A 24,478-nucleotide genomic window follows, 5' to 3' on the forward strand; every position below is an offset into this window, starting at 1 on the left:
TCAGAAGTAAGTGTGAGAGGGATGAGAAAGCAAATGTGAGGACAAAAATTACAGCTTTTTGTCTTCTATGATATACCTCCTAGTTTATTCCTGGCATATCCAGAGATGATAACCTTGAACAATATTCGATTATCATCAACAAGGGTCAACGTGATACCACAAAAACACACAATTAGGACATGTGTTTTATGCTTAGATTTCACACCCATACTGGCCTATCACTTGCCATGGCCACAATTCACACATTATCCAGAAGCCTCTACCATTCGCAACTGTTTTTAAAATAAAAATATTCAAATCTCTCACAAATAACATTCAAAGACGATAGCCTTTGCTCACTGCAGGCATTAATAAAATAGTTCCAATTGTATACTATGAATACTTAGTAATAAAATACTGCTCTTTCAGAAGAGCATTTCATTTAATAACTTGGAGACAAATAGCTTTGGCTCTGCATCCTTATAAATCCAAAGACAAACAAATCAAAACCACACTATTGTGGAAGGAATTTGCTGGATTACTTGGTCACCTGCCTTTTGCAAATCAACTCTGGCCTGCTAACTTCAATGTGGTACAATACAGAAAATGTGTTTATTAAACGCCAATATTTTTCTTGTTCACAACCCCAAAATAGGGTTGTTTCTAGAAACAAGTCCCATCTCCAACAGCCTAGGCTGGGGAGCTATGTATAATGAGAGAATGCCTTCAGCAAATAGAGCTGTCCTCTGGGTCCCATTAAACCACAACAGTTTGCAGAGGTTGTCTTTCCACTGAAAGGTTGTCCCTGATCTATTGGAAACATGCTTATTTAATATGAAGCGAAGACCCTACTCCTTACAGACTTATGCTTGACTCTTCAAATCAAGCTCCCCACTCCCTGAGTTAAATTGTACCTATTTTCATACAGGATGGAAGAGTTTAGGGATGTCTCATTGTCATAAGAAAGTTACAGTGTTTATTTGTCAGTCAAGTGATGACTTACAATTGTATCTGGTCTTTGAAAATTGTCAACATTTCAATCATGAAACCACCTTCATTATCATTGAATAAAAATCTGATAATAAGGTGACTGGAATTTGAAAAGATAGCAATTTGAGTTAAGACAGTGTACTTAATATATAAAAACAACAATAACTTAAATCTATTTCCTCACCAAAATTCCCATAAGGAAATAAAACATTAATACAAAAAAGCACTGAAACATCAAGATATTGTATTAGAATTATGTGAGGAAATAATAAGAGGAAAATATTATAAGGCATTATAGAGTAGGTGTTGGTGAATGAACATCAAATCTTATTTTTGTGGCTATCTCTATCTACTTCTAAAAGAGTAAACAATGGAATTAACCAGTTTTATGGCTACTGAGAATACACTTTCTTTGTCCCAGCAAAAGAAAACAGAGTTGGGTTTAAGAGAGACAGGCAGAGAAAATAATAGTCCATTTTATTTAGTATAGCACTTTACTCAAGGCTCAGAAGTGCTATCTCAAACATCCTAATAATTACACTGCTAAGGGTAAGACACGTTTGCCACACAAACTCAGAGCTCCAAAACAAAGGAGCTTCAGGTACCAGCTGAAGATCAGTGACACTAAACAAGCTAAGGGTTTAGACATACTATGCCACCCAAATTTCTTCCCTATAATCTGTCACAGGTAGCACTTCTCTGATGCCTACTACGCAGCTGGCTGTGGTGTTACAGAGAGTGACATGCACGTTCCCGGAGTTCATGGATTTCATTTGAGTTAAGTGGAATATAGGTACACAGATGTGTACCCACAGTTACAATGCCCTGCAATCTATGCTCTAACGGAGGTGTGGCAAGCGTAAAATGGAGCATAGAGACAGGAACACTTAATATACCTTTGGGGGAAACATCTGCAAAAACTGGAAAGCCCCCTCCAGACCTGAGGCATTTCTCTTCCTGAGTCACTGGTAGGGTAATCAGAACATCTGCAGCTCTTTCCCTGGGGTCTGGCTTATAGTCCACACACCAGAAGCCAGGGTTCCAAAAGCATCATAAATTTATAAAGGCAAAGAACATCTAAGACACCATCTGGTACAGGGGTTCCCAAGCCTGGCTGGGCTCCAGCATCACCTGGTGCCTTGGCAGCAGCCACAGACATGGATGTGACATGCCTGAAGGTTCTGGAAGTGCTCTTTTGCTATGGCTTGTCTACGAACAAGTATTTGGGATTCCTTGATTCCAACCACTCCCATCTTCAGAAGGAAGAGTTTAGAGGAAATTCATGCCCACAAATTTCAAGTGAATTCACCAAATTAATGCAATAGGTACTTTAGGACAACAAGGATGAAACATCTAGCAAAGGTATTTTTAGCCCAAATATTTTCAAAATATATTTCCAATGCACATGACATAAACCATATAACACAGGACTATTCATACACACACAAAAAAATACAAGGTCAAGGAGAAGATGAAAGAGAAAACTTCCAGAGAATTAAATTTAGTAAAGATACTTGTTGCAATTTAGCTGTAAATTAGTTCTGTTCTTCCTAGAAAAAATTTTTAAGTGGAAACACTGAGTCAAAATTCTCATCCTTTCAAGAAGGGTATCTGATTTATCAGGAGGAAATATCTGTGTTCCTGGTAGTATATTTTAAAGAAAAGCTTAGTGTACTGCCAAGGCTACAACAAACAGTTAAACTATTGAATGAAACCAAAAAATGTTTTCCAATTGACATTAACCTTTGATAGAAGCTAAGAGTAATCAGTAAATACTGGCTTGTTTAGATATTTGCACAGAGAATGGCAGTAGCACAATTTAGGTCTGTAACTTTGAAGACAGACACAAGATATCCTCTGTCAATGAAAAGTTATAAACTTTTATATGATGGGAAAGGTCGATAGAAAAGTTTTGTCTGTATTTATAACTGCATACTTGTATAAAAACAGGTGCAGGAATAAGAGAATCTGCCCTGGGGTTGCCCTTTACACACACATGCACATTTAGGGCTCCTGCATCTTCTTTGGAGGCTCTTTCTATATATATATATATATATATATATATATATATATATATATATATTAAGGCTCTTTCTACATATATATATATATATATATATATATATATATATATATATATATATAAAGGCATACAGGCAATATCAGGGAAGAGTTAGGGAGAAAATGGCAGAGGAAATGCCATGCAAATTAGAGGGACATTGTGGATCTATGTGAACGGTGTGGATGTGCACAACTCAGGACCCCAGCAGCTGAGCACCTCAGGCACCAGTTTTGCAGAGTGAGGTGAGACCAGACTTCAGCAGACCAAGCCACTGGAAATATAGCTGAGGGAAGAGCTTGGCAAAAGTCCAGTTTGGAGTCCTGTGGAGTAGAGTACACCTGGCAACCTAGAGGGAAAAAAAGGGACCAGGTTTCTCTCTCCCTGACTACCTGGCACTGGAGTCCTATAGGTAGCCAAGACAGTGTGAGTGCCATTTTGGACATACATAACAGCTGTTCCAGCTTGTGTCCATGTGCCCAGCAACCAGCCAACATGAGATGCCTGAGTCTGACTGGGAGAACTGACAAGGGGCTGAGTGCTCATGACTTCAGGATACTTGTGTGCTGGGACTGCAAAAACACTGCAGCTGCGTGTGAAGGCACAGGGTGTGGCAGGATCTTCAGGTAGTCACTGTGGGCAGTTCCACATACTCAGGGCTCCCTGATTCCCTGGTGAGGGTCACTGCTGTGGGATCTGTGCCTAACACCAAGGACAACATGGATCTTTCTTGTGGTTCTTTCAGCAGTGAACAAGCATTGGTTTCCCTGGAGGAGAGGAGATAAGCATGAGACTGCCAACAGAGCAGTGGTGGGCAGGAGGGAGAGGGGTGGAGAAGGAAGAGGATATTTACCACGCTCAACTTTGGTGTCACCTTGGACAGTCCCTCACCATGCAGCGATGAACAGAGCTCTCTGGCTACACTCAGCATACACCTCAGGGAATACCACTGAAAGAGCAGACATTCCATTAATCCACAGAAGCACAGTCCAAAGACAAAAGCCATCACAGGGGAAAACAACAAAACAAAACACCAACAAGTATCTCCAGAAATGCCTAAAAATAAATGCAGCAATTAAAAAAACAAGACTAAGAAAGACAACATGGGCCGGCGCCGTGGCTCACTAGGCTAATCCTCCACCTTGCGGCGCCGGCACTCTGGGTTCTAGTCCCGGTCGGGGCACCGATCCTGTCCCGGTTGCCCCTCTTCCAGGCCAGCTCTCTGCTGTGGCCCGGGAGTGCAGTGGAGGATGGCCCAAGTGCTTGGGCCCTGCACCCCATGGGAGACCAGGATAAGCACCTGGCTCCTGCCATCGGATCAGCGCAGTGCGCCGGCCGCAGCGCGCTACCGCGGCGGCCATTGGAGGGTGAACCAACGGCCTCTCTCTCTGTCTCTCTCTCTGTCTCTCTCTCACTGTCCACTCTGCTTGTCAAAAAAAAAAAAAAAGACAACATGATACCTCCAAAGGAACACAACACTTCAATACTAGAATGTGAAAATGAAGAGATTGAAGAAATGCCAGAAACAGAATTCAAAAAATTGATCAAAGGATAACTCAGAAGTAATTAGAAGCAAATTCATGAATTAAAGAAATCCATAAGTGACATGAAAGAACATTTTTCCAATGAAATTGAGGTGTTAAAGAGAAATCAAAATGAAATATTAGAAATGAAGAATTCAATAAATCAAATAAAAAATGTGGTGGAAAGTCTTAAAAACAGACTTGGTGAGGCAGAAGAAAGAAAATCTGCGTTAGAAGACAAATCTCTGGAAATTTTATAGTCAGACCAAAAACAGAGAAGAAATTAGAATACTAAAAAAACAGTGTTGGAGATCGATGGGATATGATCAAACGACCCAACATATAGGTCTTAAGATTTCCTAAAGGTGTGGAAAGAGAGAATGGTTTAGAAGGCCTTTTTCATGAAATAATTACAGAAAATTCCCCAATTTGGAGAGAAAAAGGGACAGCAAAGTACAGGGAGCACATGGAACTCCTAATAGACATGACCAGAAAAGATATTTACCACAACATATTGTAGTCAAACTCTCCACAATAAAACATATAGAAAATTTCTAAAATATGCACGAGAGAAATGTCAGATTACTTTCAGAGAATCTACAATTAGACTCACAGAAAACTTCTCATCAGAAACCCTATAGGCTAGGAGAATGGCGAGATATATTCCAAGTCTTAAGAGAAAAAAACTGTCAACCTAGAATAATGTACCATGCAAAGCTCACATTTATGAATTAAGGTGAAATAAAGACCTTTCAGTACAAACAGAAATTGAAAGAAACTGTCACCACTCATGCAGTCTTTCAAAAGATGCTTAAGGATGTGCTACACACAGAAACACAGAAACTATGAAAGATGGTGAAGGCAAAAAATCTCCCAGTAAAAGTACAAAGGGAATCCAGAGTAAACAGTAGGAATATTTATGGAAAACTAGCAGGGTAAAGTCATTACTTATCAATAGTCACCTTGAATGTAAATGGCCTCAAAGCTGGTTAAAATATACAGTCTGGCTGAATGGATTAAAAAGCAAAACCCATATATTTGGTGCCACAAGAAACACATCTCACAACAAAGATACTTGCAAACTGAAAAGTGAAAGGATGGAAAAAGATATCCCATGCTAACAGTAACCAAAAAAAAAAGCTGATGCAGCCATCTTAATATCAGACTGAATAGATTTTTTTTTTTTTTGACAGGCAGAGTGGACAGTGAAAGAGAGAGAGACAGAGAGAAAGGTCTTCCTTTGCCGTTGGTTCACCCTCCAATGGCCGCCATGGCCGGCGCACTGCAGCCGGCACATCACACTGCTCCGAAGCCAGGAGCCAGGTGCTTCCACCTGGTCTCCCATGCGGGTGCAGGGCCCAAGGACTTGGGCCATCCTCCACTGCACTCCCGGGCCACAGCAGAGAGCTGGCCTGGAAGAGGGGCAACTGGGACAGAATCCGGTGCCCTGACTGGGACTAGAACCCGGAGTGCCGGCGCTGCAGGCAGAGGATTAGCCTATTGAGCCACGGCGCTGGCCTGAATAGATTTTTATCACAAAAACTCCTATAAGAGACAAAGAAGAGTACTATGTAATGATTAAGGGATCAATCCAACAGGAAGATGTGGCTATAATAAATATAAACACAGCTAATTACAGGGCATCTAGCTATTTAAAAGAAATGTTAATAGATCTAAAAGGCGACATAGACTCCCAAACAATAGTAATGGGGGGACTTCGATACTCCACTTTCAGCAATGGACAGATCAACTAGAAAAATCAGCAAGGAATAACAGCTAATTGATACCATAGAAAAAATGGACCTAATGGATCTCTACAGAACTTTTTATCCTACAGTTGCAGAATACACATTCTTCTCACCAGTGATGGAACTTTCTCTAGGATAGACCACAGGTAGATCATAAAGCAAGTCTCAGCAAATTAAAAAAAAAAATCAAAATCACACCATGCATCTTCTCTGAACACAATGGAATTAAGCTGGAAACCAACAACTTATGAATCTCTAGAACATATGCAAACACATGGAGACTGAATAACATGCTCCTGAATGAACAGTGGGTCACTGAAGAAATCAAAAGAGAAATAAAAAACTGGTGAGGAATAGTTGTTTTTTTCATACTATTTGTTGAAGCCTTTAATTAGCATAGAGTTAATCTTGTTTATAAAGTTAATGGAAAATAGTTATTAGTAAAAAATAAGAATGGAAATAGGAGAGGGAGGAGGAAGAAAGGTAGAATAGGAGTGTTGGAGGGAGGGTGGGTACAGTGGGAAGAATCACTATATTCCTAAAGTTGTATTCATGAAAGTTTGTATAACGTAAATAAAAGGTTTCTGGGAGAAAAAAATGAAGGCATGTAATAGCTACCCAGCTACAGTGCACTGGGATTCTCAGGCTTTATCCAGGTAAGTAAGGCTGTTATTTATACACAGCTCTAATTTCATAAAAATATATTATCTTTCAAGTTGTATCACCAGCTGTGATTTTATCACCATGCTTATTTTAAAGGGATGAGACACAGCTCTCATAGGGATCTTCATAGATACATTTTTTTTTTTAGAAATGAGAATTTCCTTAAAAGGAAAACTCAATTAAAACTGCATGCCAATATAAAAGAAAGTTGGTGCATATCTTATTAAAATCAAGTAATTCATAGTTGACAGTTCCATAATCACAAAAATTCCAAATTTTTTTGACAAAAAGGAACTGCAATCTAGTTCCTTAGCAGTAACATTAATAATTTTAAGCCACTTGCAAAAATCTCAAAAACTGAATAAAATTTTATACTCAAAACTACTTCCCCTTGTTTTGTTATTAAAAATATAAAAATCTGGGTTTGTGATTAACTAAAGAATATTATCCTGGTACATCTTAATTTTAACAAATATGCCACTAATGTGGGATTTAGGTCATATGTTTATTAGCCAACCAGTGTTTATGACTGTCATTTTCAGTTTTATTTACTGTCTTCTACAAAGTAATTTTCCTCATTACCATACTTTAAAACATGGAAATTAGAAGGTTTTACTAAAACTTTTTGAGCCAGCCCTAACAACTGTACCTGAGGCAAAATGAATGTGTGACAATTTCTACTAGGGAATTCCTTATCCAGACAAGGAATATCAGGGGGCTCATTCATCATTTATTTCCCTTAAAATGGAAAATTTGTCAAAAAGAGATGTGTGCACTGGGCACAGAGCCTGAAATAGTTGGCACCCGAAAATACTGGTTGAATTGAAGTAAAGTGAAGGAAATTTGCCTTAGTTAGAAAAACAAAAGTATTAAGAAAGAAATCATCTCGATATAAAATGCTAATCCCTTTCCCAACAGTTCAAGGACAAAGCATACAATTGAGAAGGGCCAAAGGGTCTCTTGGTTCAGCTTCGCACACAGCCAGAAATGACCCACTGAAGTGACCAGGGCCATTCTTCCCCCAGGGTACTCTTGGCAATGTCTGCAGCCATTTTTTGGTTGTCACAGTGAGAGAGTGTGTCACCAGCATCTAGTGCTGAGAGGCCAGGGATGACATTTCACATCCTGCAATGCACTGGTCGATCCCTTCCCTCATTTCACATCCTACAATGCACTGGTCGATCCCTTCCCTCAACAAGCAATTATTTGGGCCAAAATGAACAATGGTGCGGAGACTGATAAACCTATCTCACTGGTAATGGAGGAGAACCCATAGCATCATGTGCTTGTCTTCACCCCACTGGATAGCCAGCCCCACTAAAAAGATCACTTTTATTGGGCCGGCGCTGTGACTCAGTGGGTTGATTCTCCGCCTGCAGCACCAGCATCCCATATGGGCACCGGTTCTAGTCCCGGCTGCTCCTCTTCCAATCCAGCTCTCTGCTATGGCCTGGGAAAGCAGTGGAAGATGGCCCAAGTCCTTGGGCCCCTGCACCAGCATGGGAGAATGGGAAGAAGCACCTGGGTCCTGGCTTCGGATCAGTGCAGCTCTGGCCATTGCAGCCACTGGGGAGTGAACCAACGGATGGAATACATTTCTCTCTTTCTCCCTCTCACTATCTATAACTCTACCTCTCAAATAAATAAAAAACCTTTTAAAAAAAAGATCACTTTTATTTTCAAATTGCAGAGTAATAACCATTTGTCAGAAATATTAGAGAAAATAGAAATGCATTTTGAGATCAAAGTCACATTTTAAGGGAAAAAATGTGTCATTTTAGATGATAATTTAAACTTATTTTCTAATACATATAAATTACAGAATATATGAAAACAATCAAGTTTAGAGGGGATGTGAGGGAGGGAAGGGAATATCATTATGTTCTTCGAATTGGATCTACAAACCATATTGAATTTGTTAAAAGCTAATTTTAAAAAACAATAAAAAATCAAATTTTTATATACAGAAGGCTTGCTGTATTACTTTGAATTCTTTTAGTGATTGGTAATTTTAAGATGACATTTTTCTTAAAATTTATTAATATTAGTGAGTTCTAATAGCTTCTTAATACACAAGATAAAGAACTTGGTATGCTCACCTCCCTTCACCCCTTGTATTATCTTTACCTCCAAATTTCTATTAGTTCATCAGTATTTTTATATTATACTCCACTTTTGAACTATATCTGAATTATTCATGCTTTGTGTAAAAATCCACTTCAAACATAGCACACTAATAAATACATTCATAACAGTGAGCTTATTTAAATGGAACATTCTGTAGAGCCACATATGACTGTGCCACAGGAGAAAATGGAACCCCTGCCTTCTGAGCATCACAGGCTAAACTGCAAATGAATCCCACACCATCCCTCTGTCTTGCATCCCTTTCTTGCATTGAAGTATCTTTGAGGATTTTTCCAGCAGTAACCTCCCTGGGAGTCCTGTGTGGCCCAAATGTCATTTTGCCTTCTCTGAATTTCTCCCCCTCTTCATTCTCTTCCTTTCCCTTCATATTTGGTTGGCAATTTGGCTGTCAGTTCAGTATCCCTTTTCTGTAAGAACTTTGAAGGCACTCAACTGCTTCTAACATCCAGTGTGTTTAATGAGAGGTGTTTGCTTTGTCTGTAATCTATCCTGTTTCTCTGAAAACTACTAGGATCTTTGAATTTTTTCCATTTGAGTGCAGAAATTTCATCATGAATTTTTTTTTATATCTTCTCTCTCATTGCCTCTGTCATCTTTCCTGGAGCTCTCCATTGGTCTCCCTGCTTTATCTTCTGTGTTTTCAATTCTTCTAACATATTTCTCGTTTTGGTCTTTTCATTATATATTATAGGAAATTCCTGAGTTCACCAACCTGGGCTTTATCCCCATTCATTTTAGCGTTCCTCTGGACTTTTTATTTTGCTGGTTCCACATTTGATTTCAAAGAATTCTTTCTTGTTCCCCAGTTGATCTTTATTCATAAGAACCTGTTCTTATTTTCAAGACACAGTTTCCTACTGACTATGAGAAAACTAACTGGAATTTTTAAAATTACAGTCTCTTTCTTGTATTATTAGTTTCTTTTAAAGTAGGCTGTTCTGTTTTCTCTTTGTTCCTTGTTTCTGATGGTGTCTTTGAAGTGTCTGATAATCTCTAGTTGTCTATGTCCATTTACGAGTGAAAGGTCATATTGATTAGAGTAGAAAGTTGGAAAAAGTCTTCTCTGTAGTTGTTTAGGTTTTTTTTCTAACAGAGCTCCTTCTTTAGCAAAAGTGCTGATCACAAGTTCTCTCATAGGAAATGCTAGCACTGATTCCACAGGATGTCTAGAATATCCATCAAAATATCATGCCCCTCTCAAGCCAAGGCCAATTACTGAGGTCAACCAGGCTCACTCAAGTAGGACTCGGCATCTTCAGCATTGTGAAGCAAGGATTAGAGAAGGAAAAAGAACAGTTGGCATTTATTCACTATTTTGGCTAATTGACAATTTCCTGATATCTAGACCGTGGATTCTGTTGTAGACACATGCTGGAGTCTCCAGTCTTTCCTGTGCACTGATTCATTTTAATGAATTTGTTCATTAAATCAGTAAGAGCCAGTTCCTGTTGCTTGTATACAAAGAATCTAAGCTTATACAGGTGGAGAGGAAAATGGGACACTTGTTAAGCTAATGATGTATGTCAGGCAATTTACATTTTTGCGTGTAATTCTATGAGACAGTTATAATCGCCATTCTCTTAGGAGGAAAGAAATCAAGATGAGTAGATTTATTAGCTTGTCCACCATGCCAGAGAAAGCTGCAGAATCCAAGTCAGTCTGACATCAAAACCTATGCTTTTTCCTTCACTCTCAAGTATTCACAGAAAATTTAAGGACACAGGCCTGGCTGCAGTTAAGAGTACATAATGAATACGGGATGAGAAATTTTAGTCTGGGAAAGCCAGGAAGAGGAATTTAGAGTCAATGTGTTAAGAAAAAAAAGAATCACAATCTCGCTCTTGATAGTGGAGTGGCATAATAAATCAAAGAATTTAAGAAAGATGCTTCTGTAGGATATGGAATGAATTTAGAGGGCTCATGATGGAAGAAGACCAGCTAGGAGGCTGTGGTAATGATGAAATGACTGGGGATGGAGAGGAAAAGCCAGTTTACAGGGGGATTTGGAAGAAAATGTCACAGGATTTTGTGACTGAATGGATATTATAGGGGATGAGGAAAGATGAGCCAAAAATGACTACAAGATTTCCAGTTGCAATGAGGACAGAGAAGTGAATGCCTTCAGCTTTCCTCTCTCCCTAAATCTCAAGGAAATGAAACAGAAATGCAGAAATAAACATGAATGCAAAGGGTACTAGAAAGAGGAAAGGATGCCAGAAGAGTCTACAAAATTTGAGAATCTCTGCAAAATATAAAAAAATGAGTGACTCAGAATGATTGAAAAGCCAAGCATGCTAATTAGGCTGTAAGCAAACACAAGCTAAAGAGAATAGCACCTGAGTAAGAAGCTGAGGTTTAACACTACCACCTACCCCTTCCCACTACCAAGCTTAGAGCTGCAGGAGCTGGGTAGCTCCCAGGAAATTGCAATGGCACCTGCTGAGCAGAAAGTGGCCAGGGCTTAGGACGCTCACCTCTTAACCTGAGAACTACTCTGGAACTTCGGCGTAGAATGTGCCGCAGAGGCCTTCTATTACAGTCCTAGACTTAGAGAATGAAGGTGGTATTCTAGCCACTGGTGTCCTAAAACAATTCGTATAAACTTGGGGGAAATGCATGTCATAAATTCATAGATATATAATATGTTTTTTAAAATTCAGGTAGTAGTATATATAATCTTATGGTGAATAAATATGAAGGTTCACAAACATGTACCAAATTTTAAATAAATAAAATTTAAGACTTAAGAAAAAAATCTGAATGTGTAAGTAGTCATACAGTACATAAAAGATTTATAAAAGATGTCATCTCTCAAAACAAAAAGGCTCAAATGGATTATGATGATTCTCAACAAACTTCAAGTGAAAAATAATTCTCAACTATTTTAACTTCTCCTATAACTGAGGGGAAAAATACATGACTTTCTAATTACGATCTTGGCACAATCCTGATGCAAAAACCTGTTCTGTTTCAGTTTAGCTATATTTCACTAATGAATATAGACACAAAATTCATAAATAAAATATTAATAACATAAAAACACATATATATTCATATCACTATACTAAGATAAGACAATTCCAGCTTAATATTAAGGGTCCTATTTATAAGTAAGAAAGATAAACAGATTAAGTTTTAAAAATTAAATGATTACTATGAGAGATGCTAAAATGTATCTGAAATCAATTTCAACTCTGGATGTAAATTTACTGTGGAATATAAAAGCATATTCTTGATTTGATAGATTTTTCAGAAACTAAAAGCACAGTTGATATCTAGTAAAATTTACATCAAAGTTTAAAACATGAAAAACTGCCCAACTTCAGTTTTATTCAACGATATTTTGAAGGTTTTATCCAGTATACTAGGAGAATAAATTTAACATGAGACAGAATATTCAATAGAAAGAGCCAAATATAAGATTATTACAAGATAATATGATTGTCTAGACATAAAATCCAGCATAATCAAATAAAAATTATTAGAATTAATAGTATAGTTCAGAAACAGAACAGACGTAAATATGCAAAAATAAATAGTTTTCCTTATAATCCAGCAAAAACCAATTTTAAAATGTCAGGCATAAAAAAGATATCCATAAAAACCTCATAATGTATAAAATATCTTGGAATAATAAAATAACAATTGTGCCAGAACAATACTAAAAGGAAACTGTAAAAGTTTAAAGGTTATAAAAATAGACAATTGAAAAATTAGGAAATTTTTGAAAGGGCAATTTATAAAATGAAAAATACAAAGAGTTACTAGATATGAAAGCATATTTTACATTCTTAGTAAGTAACATATATCACATTTTACAAACAGAGGTGTTTTCATGTAATAGGTTAACAACATTTAAAAAAAATGGCCCTTAGGAATATGGCATGCACAGATACTGAGAGTAATACTACCGCATACTGACACTTTTAAGGAAAAATTATTTTTATCAAATTTCAAATTTTATATTTACAGCAAGGAACTAGCATTCATAACTCTAGGAATTTATTTTACAGATATACTTACAAATTACCAAAGAAATCAAAATGTAAGAGGATTAAGTAATATATTACAGCTCAGCAATGCTATAAAATACTGTGAACCTTCAAAAATACAACTGCTCTGTATCGTGTAAAAATGGCTAGAATATATAACTTTTTAAAATATTTATTTATTTGAAAGGCAGAGTTATACACACCCACACAGAGAGAGAGAGAGAGAGAGGTCTTCCATTGGTTGGTTCACTCCCCAACTGGTCGCAACAGCTGAAGCTGCACTGATCTGAAGGCAGGAGCCAAGAGCCAGGAGCTTCCTCCAGGTCTTCCCCGTGGGTGCAGAGGCCCAGGGTCTTGGGCCATCTTCTACTGCTTTCCCAGGCCATAGCAGAGAGCTGGATTGGAAGTGGAGCAGCCAGGACTTGAACCGGTGCACATATGGGATGCCAGCACTGCAGGTGGCGGTTTACCTGCTACACCACAGCGCTGGTCCCAAGAATAATTATTTTTAAAAAACACATGAGAGAACATATGTTGTCCATGACATCATCATGATAAAAACACACATATCCATACTATCTGGAAGGATAGACATTAAACCACTGAGAGTGATGATCTCTCAGTGTCAGCATGAAGTGCCAGAAAGTAGGTAAGGATGAGGATAATTATTTTAAACTTTACTGAATATCAAAAACAAAACAAAACAAACAAACAAACAAACAAACAAAAACAGAGAGCTTAGGTTCCCCAGAAGAGGACACTAAGACAAGTATTTGAGTGAACGTGATTTCTAATGAAAAGGCATCCAGGGAAGCCTGGCAAGGGAGTGGGGCAGCAAGAGAGAATGGGAGAAAGCTGTGGAAGTGTGGGATCTGAGGCAAAGTCCTGCAGAGGATGGCTTCAGCTGCTCTTGCAGGGACACTCCAGAGTCTCAGTCACAACTCAGAGTTGCTAGAATGCCTGACAATGGAGTTGGACTTTTCACATTCTGGCATCTATCAGTCATTGGTTGAGAGCTCCTCAAGAGAAATGAATGGTATTGTACAGCTTTGAGTGTATTCTTGCAAAGCCAGTTCCTCCAAAAGGATATAGGCAGAAAAACAATAACATCCACCACAATGTGTTACCTTTACAATGAAATTTATATTTTCATATTAAGTGAGAAAGATGGGCCAGCACTGTTGCAGAGTTGGTTAAACTGCACCTGTGACACGTGCATCCCATATGGGCATCGGTTTGAGTCCTGACTAATCAATCCTCTTCCATCCTAGCTCTCCGATATTGCATCTGGGCAGGCAGCAGAGGATAGGTCAAGTGCTTATGTCCCTGCCACCCTCATGGGAGACACAGATGGAGTTCCAGACTTCGGACTTCAGCCTGGCCCCCTGTCGAGCCATTGCAGCCATTTGGGAAGTGACTGTAAGATATTCATATTCTCTCTCTCTCCCTCTCTGTAAATCTATTTTTTCAAATAAATAAATAATTTTTAAGTGAGAAAGAGAAAAAAGCAAGAGCAAGTATGCTACTAGTAAAACTAAATTGCATTTTTATGTTCTCAAATTCTACACAAATGTGGGCACCTCCTACCTACACAGCCTCACATGCACAGCAGCTCTTTCTCATAATCCCTCTTGTCCACTAGAAAAGCAGGATTAAGTGGCCCTCAAACCCCATTCTTTCCTACTTATCTTTTCAATCTGAGTGATTAAGATGAGATCCTGGGAAATGGAAGGAATTCTCAAATCCTTGGCTGATTCTAACTGGAGCCACATTACTTGGACATCAGTTTAATATAAAAATTGCATTAAAAACTGAAATGCTGTGCAACTTGACTCTATGAGGTTACATTCTAAATTGAACTACAGATTAAGGAACACACCAAGAACCCATTTGTTCTATTTAACTTGTTTCATGTTATGGCAAAACTTACTTAAAATATCCCTGAGATGAGCAGCCAGTTAGTCTACTGTTAATATGCCTGTGTTTCCTATCATCAAACCTGAGTTCAATTCCCAGCTCCACTCCTGATTCCAGCTTCTTGCAAATGCAGACCCTGGGAGGCAGCAGTGACGATTCAAGTAACTGGGCCCCTGCTACCCATGTGGGAGACATGGACTGAATTTCTGGCTCTAGGCTTTGTTCCCTACTATTGTGGGCATTTCAAGAGTCAACTAGAGAATGGAGGCTGTCTTTCTATTTGTCTCTAAGCTGCTCAAATAAATAATTTTTTAAATAACCCTAAGAAAAAATGGGCTGACATTCTACTTAAGAGAAGTTGCTGTGTAGAGTGAGATGTTTCAAAAAATGCCCCCAAAATCCATCATTCTGGGTGTCAATGATGAGTGTCTAAAAAGATGGTATTCATTATGCATGCCTCAGTATGCTGCACATGGTTGTTGCTATGAAGAAAGAGCTAGACTGGGTGTGGAAAATTCAAGTTTTACCATTTGTGCAGCCTACAGTCTGTCTCTGAAACCTTTGGTGAGTCTGTTTTTTTTCACCTGTAAAGAGGATGCAGCCAACTATGGCTTGCCTTACCTCTCAGAGCTGACATGAAGATGAACCATAAAATCTTATAGCAAAGAATTTTGTAAACTATGCAGTGTTTTATATAAGCCACTAGTCTTAGCACAAACACTCCAGGCATACAAAAGAGTGAGATGGTGACTTCAAGATCTGACTCCCTGAATAGTGGAAGGCATCTGTTCAGGAAAGGGGTGTGTGTGTGTGTGTGTGTGTGTGTGTGTGGCTTTGGGTATGCATGGGTAGTAAAATGTCCAAGTCAAAATGGACAGCAAATTATAGAGAGACGGGCTTGGATTCTGCAGAGTGGGGTAGGAATTGAGGGACAAATAGGAGAGTCTCCAATATGGAAACAACAGGTAACTTCAAAACTATGGAACTATGCCTTTGAAAACTTCACTTCTCCTTCCATTTTCATAGCCTTATTCCTTAAATTACTCCAATCATGTCTTGTTTGGGCTGATGAAATGCAAACCTTCTTAATAAATATTATTGTTATCATTACTACAAGATGGTAAAGAGTTCTCTACAGTTCCTACTTACTTATTGTATACTTTATCCACTCAAAATATACAGATTCTTTCACTTATCAACTTCTTTCACTAGTTAAGCCCACACACACTTGAGGAATAGAATTCTGGAACAGAAATCATGGTTTAACTGCCATAGAAACTACCATGTGTTTTATTTCCTTTGAATAATCTGCACTATTTCTAGTGTTACAGTTTTAAGAGAATAAATATCCATGTTACATAACTTTAGGTAAAACTGATGAGACTTAAAAACTGTCATTATATATGACAATGCTTGAAAATCTTAATTGTACATATTCTTATATGAAAAGACTTACACATGTATTTTTAATGACCTTAGAATCACTGTTTGGCAAATTAAAAAATAGCAATATCACAACATCATGATCTCTTTGTAGAGACATTTGCAGTGTTTACAGTTAAACTGAACCCTGGGACCAGTCAAGTCTTTCTGTTTCACTCGGGTTATCCCCAAAGTTACAATCCTTGGAGATTTTTCTCCATCTCTGACAGGTCTCACTTGTCAGTTTCTTGTTGGTTTTATTTTAAACCTTTGTAAATGAACTCCTGAGATTTTTGAAGTTAATTAAAAGTATTTCTGATTAAAATAGATTATATTCTACTGAGTCATACAAAAGTCACAGGCCAGTTTGCTGGCTAAGTAGCACTATTATTCTATAATGTTGCTTATCTTAATAATTAGAATTTAACTGAGAGTCAATTTGCTTTTTATTTAAATTGAAGCAATGACTATATGTTAGTAGTCTGCAATTTAAAAACAGTATAAAGAGGGGTAAACCTGGAATGTACCATTTTAATTTAAATTTTATTGATTTTGCTGATTACATGTGTTAAGTGTTCATCAATTCCCTTTGCATAGTTTCACTACATTTTCCTTTCCCATAAGCAAAGATAAGAGTAATAAGTCTCTCTGTGTTTTGATTCTACTTCTAAGTGAATTTATCATTTGTGATATGGTTAACTTTTCCCCTATAGGAAATTTATATTTCAAACAATTATGTTTGTATGTAAGATATATTTTAAGTTGTAAATAACTAAAGATGTGAACATAAGAAGGAAAATCCATAAATACTGTATGTTATATTTAAAAAAGAAAAGAGATAAGAGTGTCATTAATGACTTCATTTTATAGATGAGGGCTCTGAGGCTGTAGGATGACCCATCAAGGCACACAACACACAAACACTCTCAACTGTGACCAGATCTATTTTGTTTCCTGTTATGTCCTCACTGTTTGATCCAGTCTCAGTAGAAAGTTTAGGTCAAAGCAAATAGTAAATTATCTGTTGAATGTTTGATTTACTTAGAAACAGAACACAAGCCTTTTGGAAGGCAGCTATCTTTACCACTATTCCACAATGTTATACAAACCCAAGTCTTTCGATATCAAATTATTTGTTCTACCTAATCTATGAATGGAAACATTTAAAAATGCCCTTCTCTATCTTCTAGTCTTGTTGAGAGAAAAGAATATCATCAATTATGTGAAATACACTTGAAAATGGGTATGTATATACAAATCTAACACAGCATTGTCACTGCAGTTGAAGTTTCTGAAATGTCTTAATATAAATCCATTTATCTAAGAAAAGAAAAATTGACAAGAATGGTAAATTGCAGGACAACTATGTGAATTTCTTAGATGATTTGACTAGAGAAAAGAAAAACATTTCCTGTAGCACTTGGGTTTAAACAATAAAACTTTCATTTTTAAGAGGTTCTATAAAGAGACAGTTGCTTATTGAATACCGACCTTATAGCATAATGAACCAAACAACTGTCTGAGAATTTTTAATCTAGATTTTCACAAATTAAAATGAATATGAAATAAAAATGTTCAATCATCTTATAATTTTTCTATAACGGGAAAATCTATACTGTAAATTCTTAGATTCCTTTGATTCTGAAAAGGATTTTGAAATAATGAATGGAACTGTCAACTACACCATTGGTCATGTCACAAACAATAAAACATTTAAATAGACTGTTAGTAAATAAAGACTCATAAAAACAATGACTAGGGAGCCTGAAATTGAAATAATCAAAAATACAAATGATTTAATCACGCTACAAAATCTTATGGCAGTAAAATATTTGATTAGGAAAAGATAATCAAAATACTTCAAACATGTAACAATTTTAGTTATATCCTTCATGCAAGTAAAAACTAAAGGATTTTGCCTGTTAATTGAGCCACCAAGACAATACTATACAAATCAGTGTGTTAAGTCACCATCTTGAATACTGAAGAAATGCCTAGAGAGGAACCTCACACGGGTGAGCACACAAAATCACTTGGACCAATTCTTTAAGGCAGTTTCAAAATAACTGACTCCCAAATCAAGATATTAAATGCCAGCTTCTAACCCACAATAATGCTTATGGCTAAGACAGAAATGAGATTCTTTACAGAAATGCTGACACAGCCTTAACTGAAGGCACTTGAGTGTGTGGCTATAATTCTTCTCTCAAATCTCACCCAGCACAGCTTCAGGTAAAGGAGTACAGAGAATATGTAAACACTAAGAGACAGCCCTGCAGCTTTTACAAAATCACAAACCTGTGACACGTTTATATTCCTCATTGATTGCTACTGCTAAATGATGAAATCATTGAAGATGTATTGATTATCTTTTGAACAGATAAAAGGTGGGCAATGCATTAAACAAATATACATCATCACATCAGATTGTAAATAATAAAAATCAATACTTCTTAATTCATTCGATTTGCAAGAACTATACATTTTAAGCTAACAATGTAAACCTGTGAAAGGTTTTTCAAAAATGCTTTCTCTTTATTTAAAATTCTGTTAATCAAAAACAACAAAAAATGGAAGTTAAGAAAAATATAGAACAAAGATTACGGAAGTTTTTTGTTTCCACTCAGAAATCTGTTAGGCAATAAAACAATTTGCCACGAGGAGTCCATTCCCTATATCGATGGCATTTAAAGCAAGACCAGATGACATAAACTAATAGGCCAGTGGCGGCCAATGGGAGGTAGGCGGTTGGAACCAAGGATTTTATTGTCTAATCCTAATTCTCACTTTTAAAACATCTAAAAAAATGATGCTTACAATGAGGAGTTAATTTTAAAGCCTGGCCATGACCATGACATGGTGGTGATTCTCTCTCTTCTGTGTTGTCGTATGACCAACAGATGATATTAATCTTACAATGGGAAATGATTGTTTTGATGTTTATTGATCAAGGCTGTATGAGGGAAATTGTGATTTTTGAATGGAAGAGTCATTCTAATAAATACAGAACAGAGAATAAACATGAATATCATATTAAGCAGATACTGAAATTATTAATTTATTAAGGTAAACATAAATATATGAGATATCATATAACAAGGATGAATTTGAAAATGTACTATCTTGCATCACAGGTATTCTCATTTTATAGAATTCTAAAAATGTGATAATTTCTATCACTTTAAACTTCTGTTTTATTTAGTATTTTATCACAGAAAAAGTTGAAATGTACAACAAATTTAGTTTTTAAACCAATGCTAAATTTTATTAAATTGAGCTAATCATTTAAATTCAAATTTAACCTTTTTATAATCTCCATTTTATTTAAGAGCAAAAATCACACTTACAGTGAGTTACCCAATAATATGAAAGAAGTTGACATCTGGTGAAGTTTTTAGCTTGTGTGGTGAAGTAAAACTCACTTTTTTAAAATATTAACTTCAAATGCTATTTTTTCTTTGTTAGATAACAGGAAAAGAAAAATAATGTGCCCTAAATAGTCTTATGAAGAATATGTTGCTTAGTAAGGACTTCAAAGAAAAGAATACATTTTAGATGGGTATGCAAATTTTGTAAATATCAAGTAATCCTTTAAAATAGGTATAGCAATCTGTTAGAAACACTGGACACAGGCCAGGAAAACTGGCCAACGACAGGTACCATATACACATATTCCTCATAAACTACCTGCAATATATAACTCAACTTGTTTCCTTCAAAGTTTTAAATAGCATAAAAATAAGGAAAAAGGTTTCAGTTATTGTAAACATTAGTATATGGTTAGTGCCTTATTTGGACCCAACTCCCATGACTGTGGACAAAACAGGCCGTTTTCACATAATTATATTTTCAATATGCTCAATGGAATCCACTATTCAATGAAAGCATTTAGCATTTTAAAAAGTATATTGTTCAGGCTGGCAGAGCAGCTGAAAAAGTAAAATCCAATTCCAACAATAATGCAAATCAGCCCCTCTCTGCCTCCAACAAATATTTTTACAGATTTTTTTCCCCTCTACATCAGCAGAAGGCATTGTCTTTTGTGTAGGTATGATTCCAAAAAAATTAAAAGCTCAGTTTTCAAATCTAGAAAATATGTCATCCACTTGCTGTTAAAATGTGTCCAAGAAGTTCAATATCAGCTGAGAAAGGTAGAACAACAGTAGAAGTCCTCCAAAGGAGCAAATGAGGACCCGTCCATTGTGATACCTGCAGGGGTGGGGTGGGTGGTGGGAGTCCAGAGTGTTTCAATTTAGATCTACCCACTCAGCCATTCTGTTTTCCTTTCACAGCCTATCCCCCTTGTATTACAAGGCTGGAAACAGCTCTAAGAATGCCGAGAATGTAAACAGCCTTTTATTGTCCAAAAGGATGGCAGCATAAGGAAATGTGTGCTTATCACTGGGCTGCAGCTCCCCACCACACTTACCTGATAAAGTGCTCCCCCCCCCAAAAAAAAAACATTACAACCCCAGCACAATCCAAAGGAAGATTAGAATGTGACATAAGCTTCCTTAAAAAGTAATCAATCAACCCATGTTGCAATATTAGAATCTAGCTCTTAAGGAGGGTGTGTAATCCCTTCAAGTAGTATTTCTATTCCCTATGGACCAGAGTGGGGTGGGTGAAAATTTCCAGTATTGTAGCTGATGGGAGAACTTTTCCCCAACACAGGCCCAAATACATTTTCTCGTCTTTAAGAGCCTAACACATGCTTATAAGGCAAATTCTCAGTTCCTGATCACTGAATGCAAAATTAATGAACTAAGATTCATGAAAATATTCAAAAGAGCCCACAGAAGGACCTGATTTCCCCACGCATTTCCTTATTCTCGCCATTCAAATGCTGCTCTGTTAAGGCACCTTTTATTGGAATCTAGATTTTAAACATTTTTAAGCAAGTTATACTAAAGATAAATGTGGCATATATTTTGGATGCATAATGCCTTATATGTAAAATGTATTTTAACATGCAGGATTGTATATAGCCAGGCTGTGCTGGCTCCTTCAAGGGCACTTGAAAATGTCGTTGCATTTTCTTGATGTTTTTGGAGAATTTTTGTTAGCACTAGAAGACGAGACAGGTAATCTCTGTGAGGGCAGGGAAGGAGGTCGGACCATTCAGGTGGCCTCATTCACCTTCTAAAGTTACAAAGAGCCTCTGCCTGCACAGTGTCACAGATCCCACAAAGAAACTTTCCTAAGTGACTTGATTTTCCCTCTAACAGGAACATGAAGAGAGTCTGTCATGCTTGGGCTCTTGAACCTGGTTTTAACTGGGTAAAATCTTAAGGCTGAGGGCCAAGGAAACCGCGGCGTCAGGAGAAAACCCTCTCTCATTAAGCTCCTCATCAACACAGGTGCCCTGGGATGAGAACCCCATCACCGCGGCGGGTGAGTCGAAGCGGTCCTCCTCTCTGACCTTACTTTACTCAAAGTTTCCTCCCGAAGGCTTTACTTTGGACCTCTCTTACAGAAAATGAACCAGCAGTATATACAGTCCACACAGGTACGCACTGGCACGAGGAGCGCGCGGAATCACCCCCACGCGCACTGGCGCCCAGAGTCGCTGGCGAACCCGGATCCACCTTTTAAATCCCTTCCTAGCCTTCAGGCGGAAGCGGCCTCCGAGGCTAGAAGACCGCTTAGAGGAGGCTGGGAGCGGCTCCGGCGTGCGGCCGGGCGTGGAAGTTACCTCTTGCCATCCCCGCAGGCAGAAAACCCCAGCTCAGAGCCCAGAGCCTTTCGGAAAACCAGGAGAAACCCCAAGTCGGTCTTTAGCCCAAGTTGCCCCCAACCCCCCGCCCCCCGGTCAAGGAGCCGCTCTGGCTCCGCGGAAGAGGCCGCGGGATGCTCTCTGCCTGGGAAGAAGTGTCTGCGGGCGTTTGGACAAAACACCACGTGAGAAACAAGCCCCACCAGCCTGGGTTTTCTCAAACTCCGTCTGTCAAACCGTTCTCACCATTTGCGCCTACTCCCGTCCCCTCACTAACGGCTCCTCGGTAACCCTCTTCCTTCGCCCGCACCTTCTTTCCGGCCACTTTCAACCTACTTCACCCCAGCCCGGAGTCGCACTGCCCACTTGGCTCCTCAGCTGTCTAATGTCCCTTCTAGCCCAGTCCCCAGTTCTTCCCCTTCAACCTCTGAGGCAACCAACAACTCCCTGCACCCCGGGCGCCCCCGGTCCCGCTTCCGAGGGGGCCCCGGCGCGGTTTTCCCGCCGAAACGCGTGGCCTGCGCGCGGCGAGGCGGGCGCACTCACCAGCTGCAGCAAGCCGGGGACCACGACGAGGGGCAGCGGCCGCAGGCGCATGGTGCCGGCTGGCGCGGCGTCTCACGAGCTGCGCGCCCTCGCCTGCCTCTCGCGCATCTCCACTTCGCGGGGCAGGACTGACGACGCGGGGGGACACCGCGCCTCACTCGCTCCCGGAAAACGAGCGAGCGCCGCGCGGCGCGGGCCGGGTGGGCGGGCCGGCGGGAGGTGCCTCTCCGGGCCCCCGCGCGCCCCACAGCGGAGGGGGCTGCGAGGAGCGCGCTGGGCGCCTGGAGCTTCGGCACGCCGAGGCCCGCACTCAGGCTTGGCGGGGGTCGCAGCGCTCCGGGGCCGGTTCCCGCGCGAGGCTGCTCTTGGGATCCGGGCAGCTGCCTGGCAGAGCTAAGCGCGTCCGGCCACTGGCGCCCGGGAGCCCCGCGAGGCCGAGAGCCTCCCCCGCCCAGCAGAGGGCCGGTCCGCACGGCGCGGCAGTACCAGGCGCCCAGCCCACTGACTGGCTCCCGCTTTGGCTGGGGAGGATGGGGGCGGGCTGTGGGGATGGGGATGGGATGGGGTGGGCAGAAGGGTTCTCCCGGGGTGGATGCGCTGGAAGAGCACCCCGGGATCTGGGGGGGGGGGAGGGCGGCAGCGTCCCGGGGCGGGGCGTGGGGTCTGTGAACCCAAAAGGCTGGGACGGGGAGGTGGGGCTGGAGCGAGGACGCCCCGGGAGAGCGCCCTGACTCCTCTACCGCGCTTGGCTCGAAGAACCGTGGACAAGGATGCTGGCGCGGCTGGGAAGACTTTTGGGGGTTGAGAAGTAATGGGGACCCCGCGGGATCTCCAGAGAAGGGTAGCGGCAGGGCTGTGAGAAACGGAGCGAGGAGTAGTGGTCCAGGCTTACTCTAGTTTGGGGTGGCATAAACAGCTCGGTGTCCAGGACAGCAGCAGAGCTGTGCTGCGGAGACCTTCTGCTGCGTGGGAGAGGAGTGGAATAAAGAGGAGAACCCGGTGCAGCCGCCCTCTATGCTGGACTTGGAGAGGCGGGTAGGTTGGAGGCCCGTGAGGTTGCAAACCCGATGCCCAGGAGCCTCCACCTCCGTGTTAACAAAGCTCTGTTGGAGGCATCCTTAACCTTTCACTGCATTTGTGCTGTTCCCTCAAGTGGAAAAGTCACAGGCAAGGGGACTCGCAGACTCCCACAACGTAGATGGTGGATGAGAATTTGAGGTACCATCCATCAACCCCGGTATTTAACAGATGGGAAATTTAAGGTCCACAGAGGTAAATTTACTTCTCCAGGGATGAGACACCAGGCGGCTGTTTTAACAGGATAGGAAAGGCAAGGCTAGTTCTTACACCTGAGACGTAAAGCTCTTTAACAAGAGAAATATATTGAGGCAAGGGAGTTGAATTGCAATTGATTTCTAGACTTTAAAAAATGAAACACAACAACAACAAAACATTACGGTTGTAATTTTGGGACTGAAAAGTTCCCTTCTCTTCGAGAACTATCTCTCCATCCCCTCCAAAGCAGAAATGAGGGAGGTTAGTTAAATCTTTCAGTAGTCCAGCGCCACGTTTGAAGCAGGGCAGCTTAGGTCTAGGTCTCAAAAGCAGGAGGGTTGTTTTAAGGAAGGCAAGTGCTATAAAGCCTCAAAAAGTTCATGGAAAAATGGAAGATAAATTGATTTTAGAGCAAAATAATTTGAAATGTGCGCATGTGTGGGGGTCATGGAAAACAAGTGCTGTGAAAAAAGCTCAGCGTGTATTTCCAAAATTTTGTA

The 24,478-nt window shown here is 39.7% G+C and overlaps 1 protein-coding gene across 1 annotated transcript in view; it reads right to left on the minus strand.

Moving 5' to 3' along the window:
* NXPH2 (neurexophilin 2) overlaps nt 1-22,767 on the minus strand; it is a 126,630-nt gene extending 103,863 nt beyond the window's left edge. Inside the window, exon 1 of the mRNA XM_062199433.1 lies at nt 22,704-22,767. Coding sequence (XP_062055417.1) covers nt 22,704-22,754 — 51 coding nt within the window. The 5' untranslated portion in view covers nt 22,755-22,767. The remainder of the gene's footprint in view (nt 1-22,703) is intronic.
* Nucleotides 22,768-24,478: the final 1,711 nt, after the last annotated feature.

This window comes from Lepus europaeus, chromosome 1 (assembly GCF_033115175.1).
Source record: "Lepus europaeus isolate LE1 chromosome 1, mLepTim1.pri, whole genome shotgun sequence".
NCBI classification, from domain to species: Eukaryota; Metazoa; Chordata; class Mammalia; order Lagomorpha; family Leporidae; genus Lepus; species Lepus europaeus.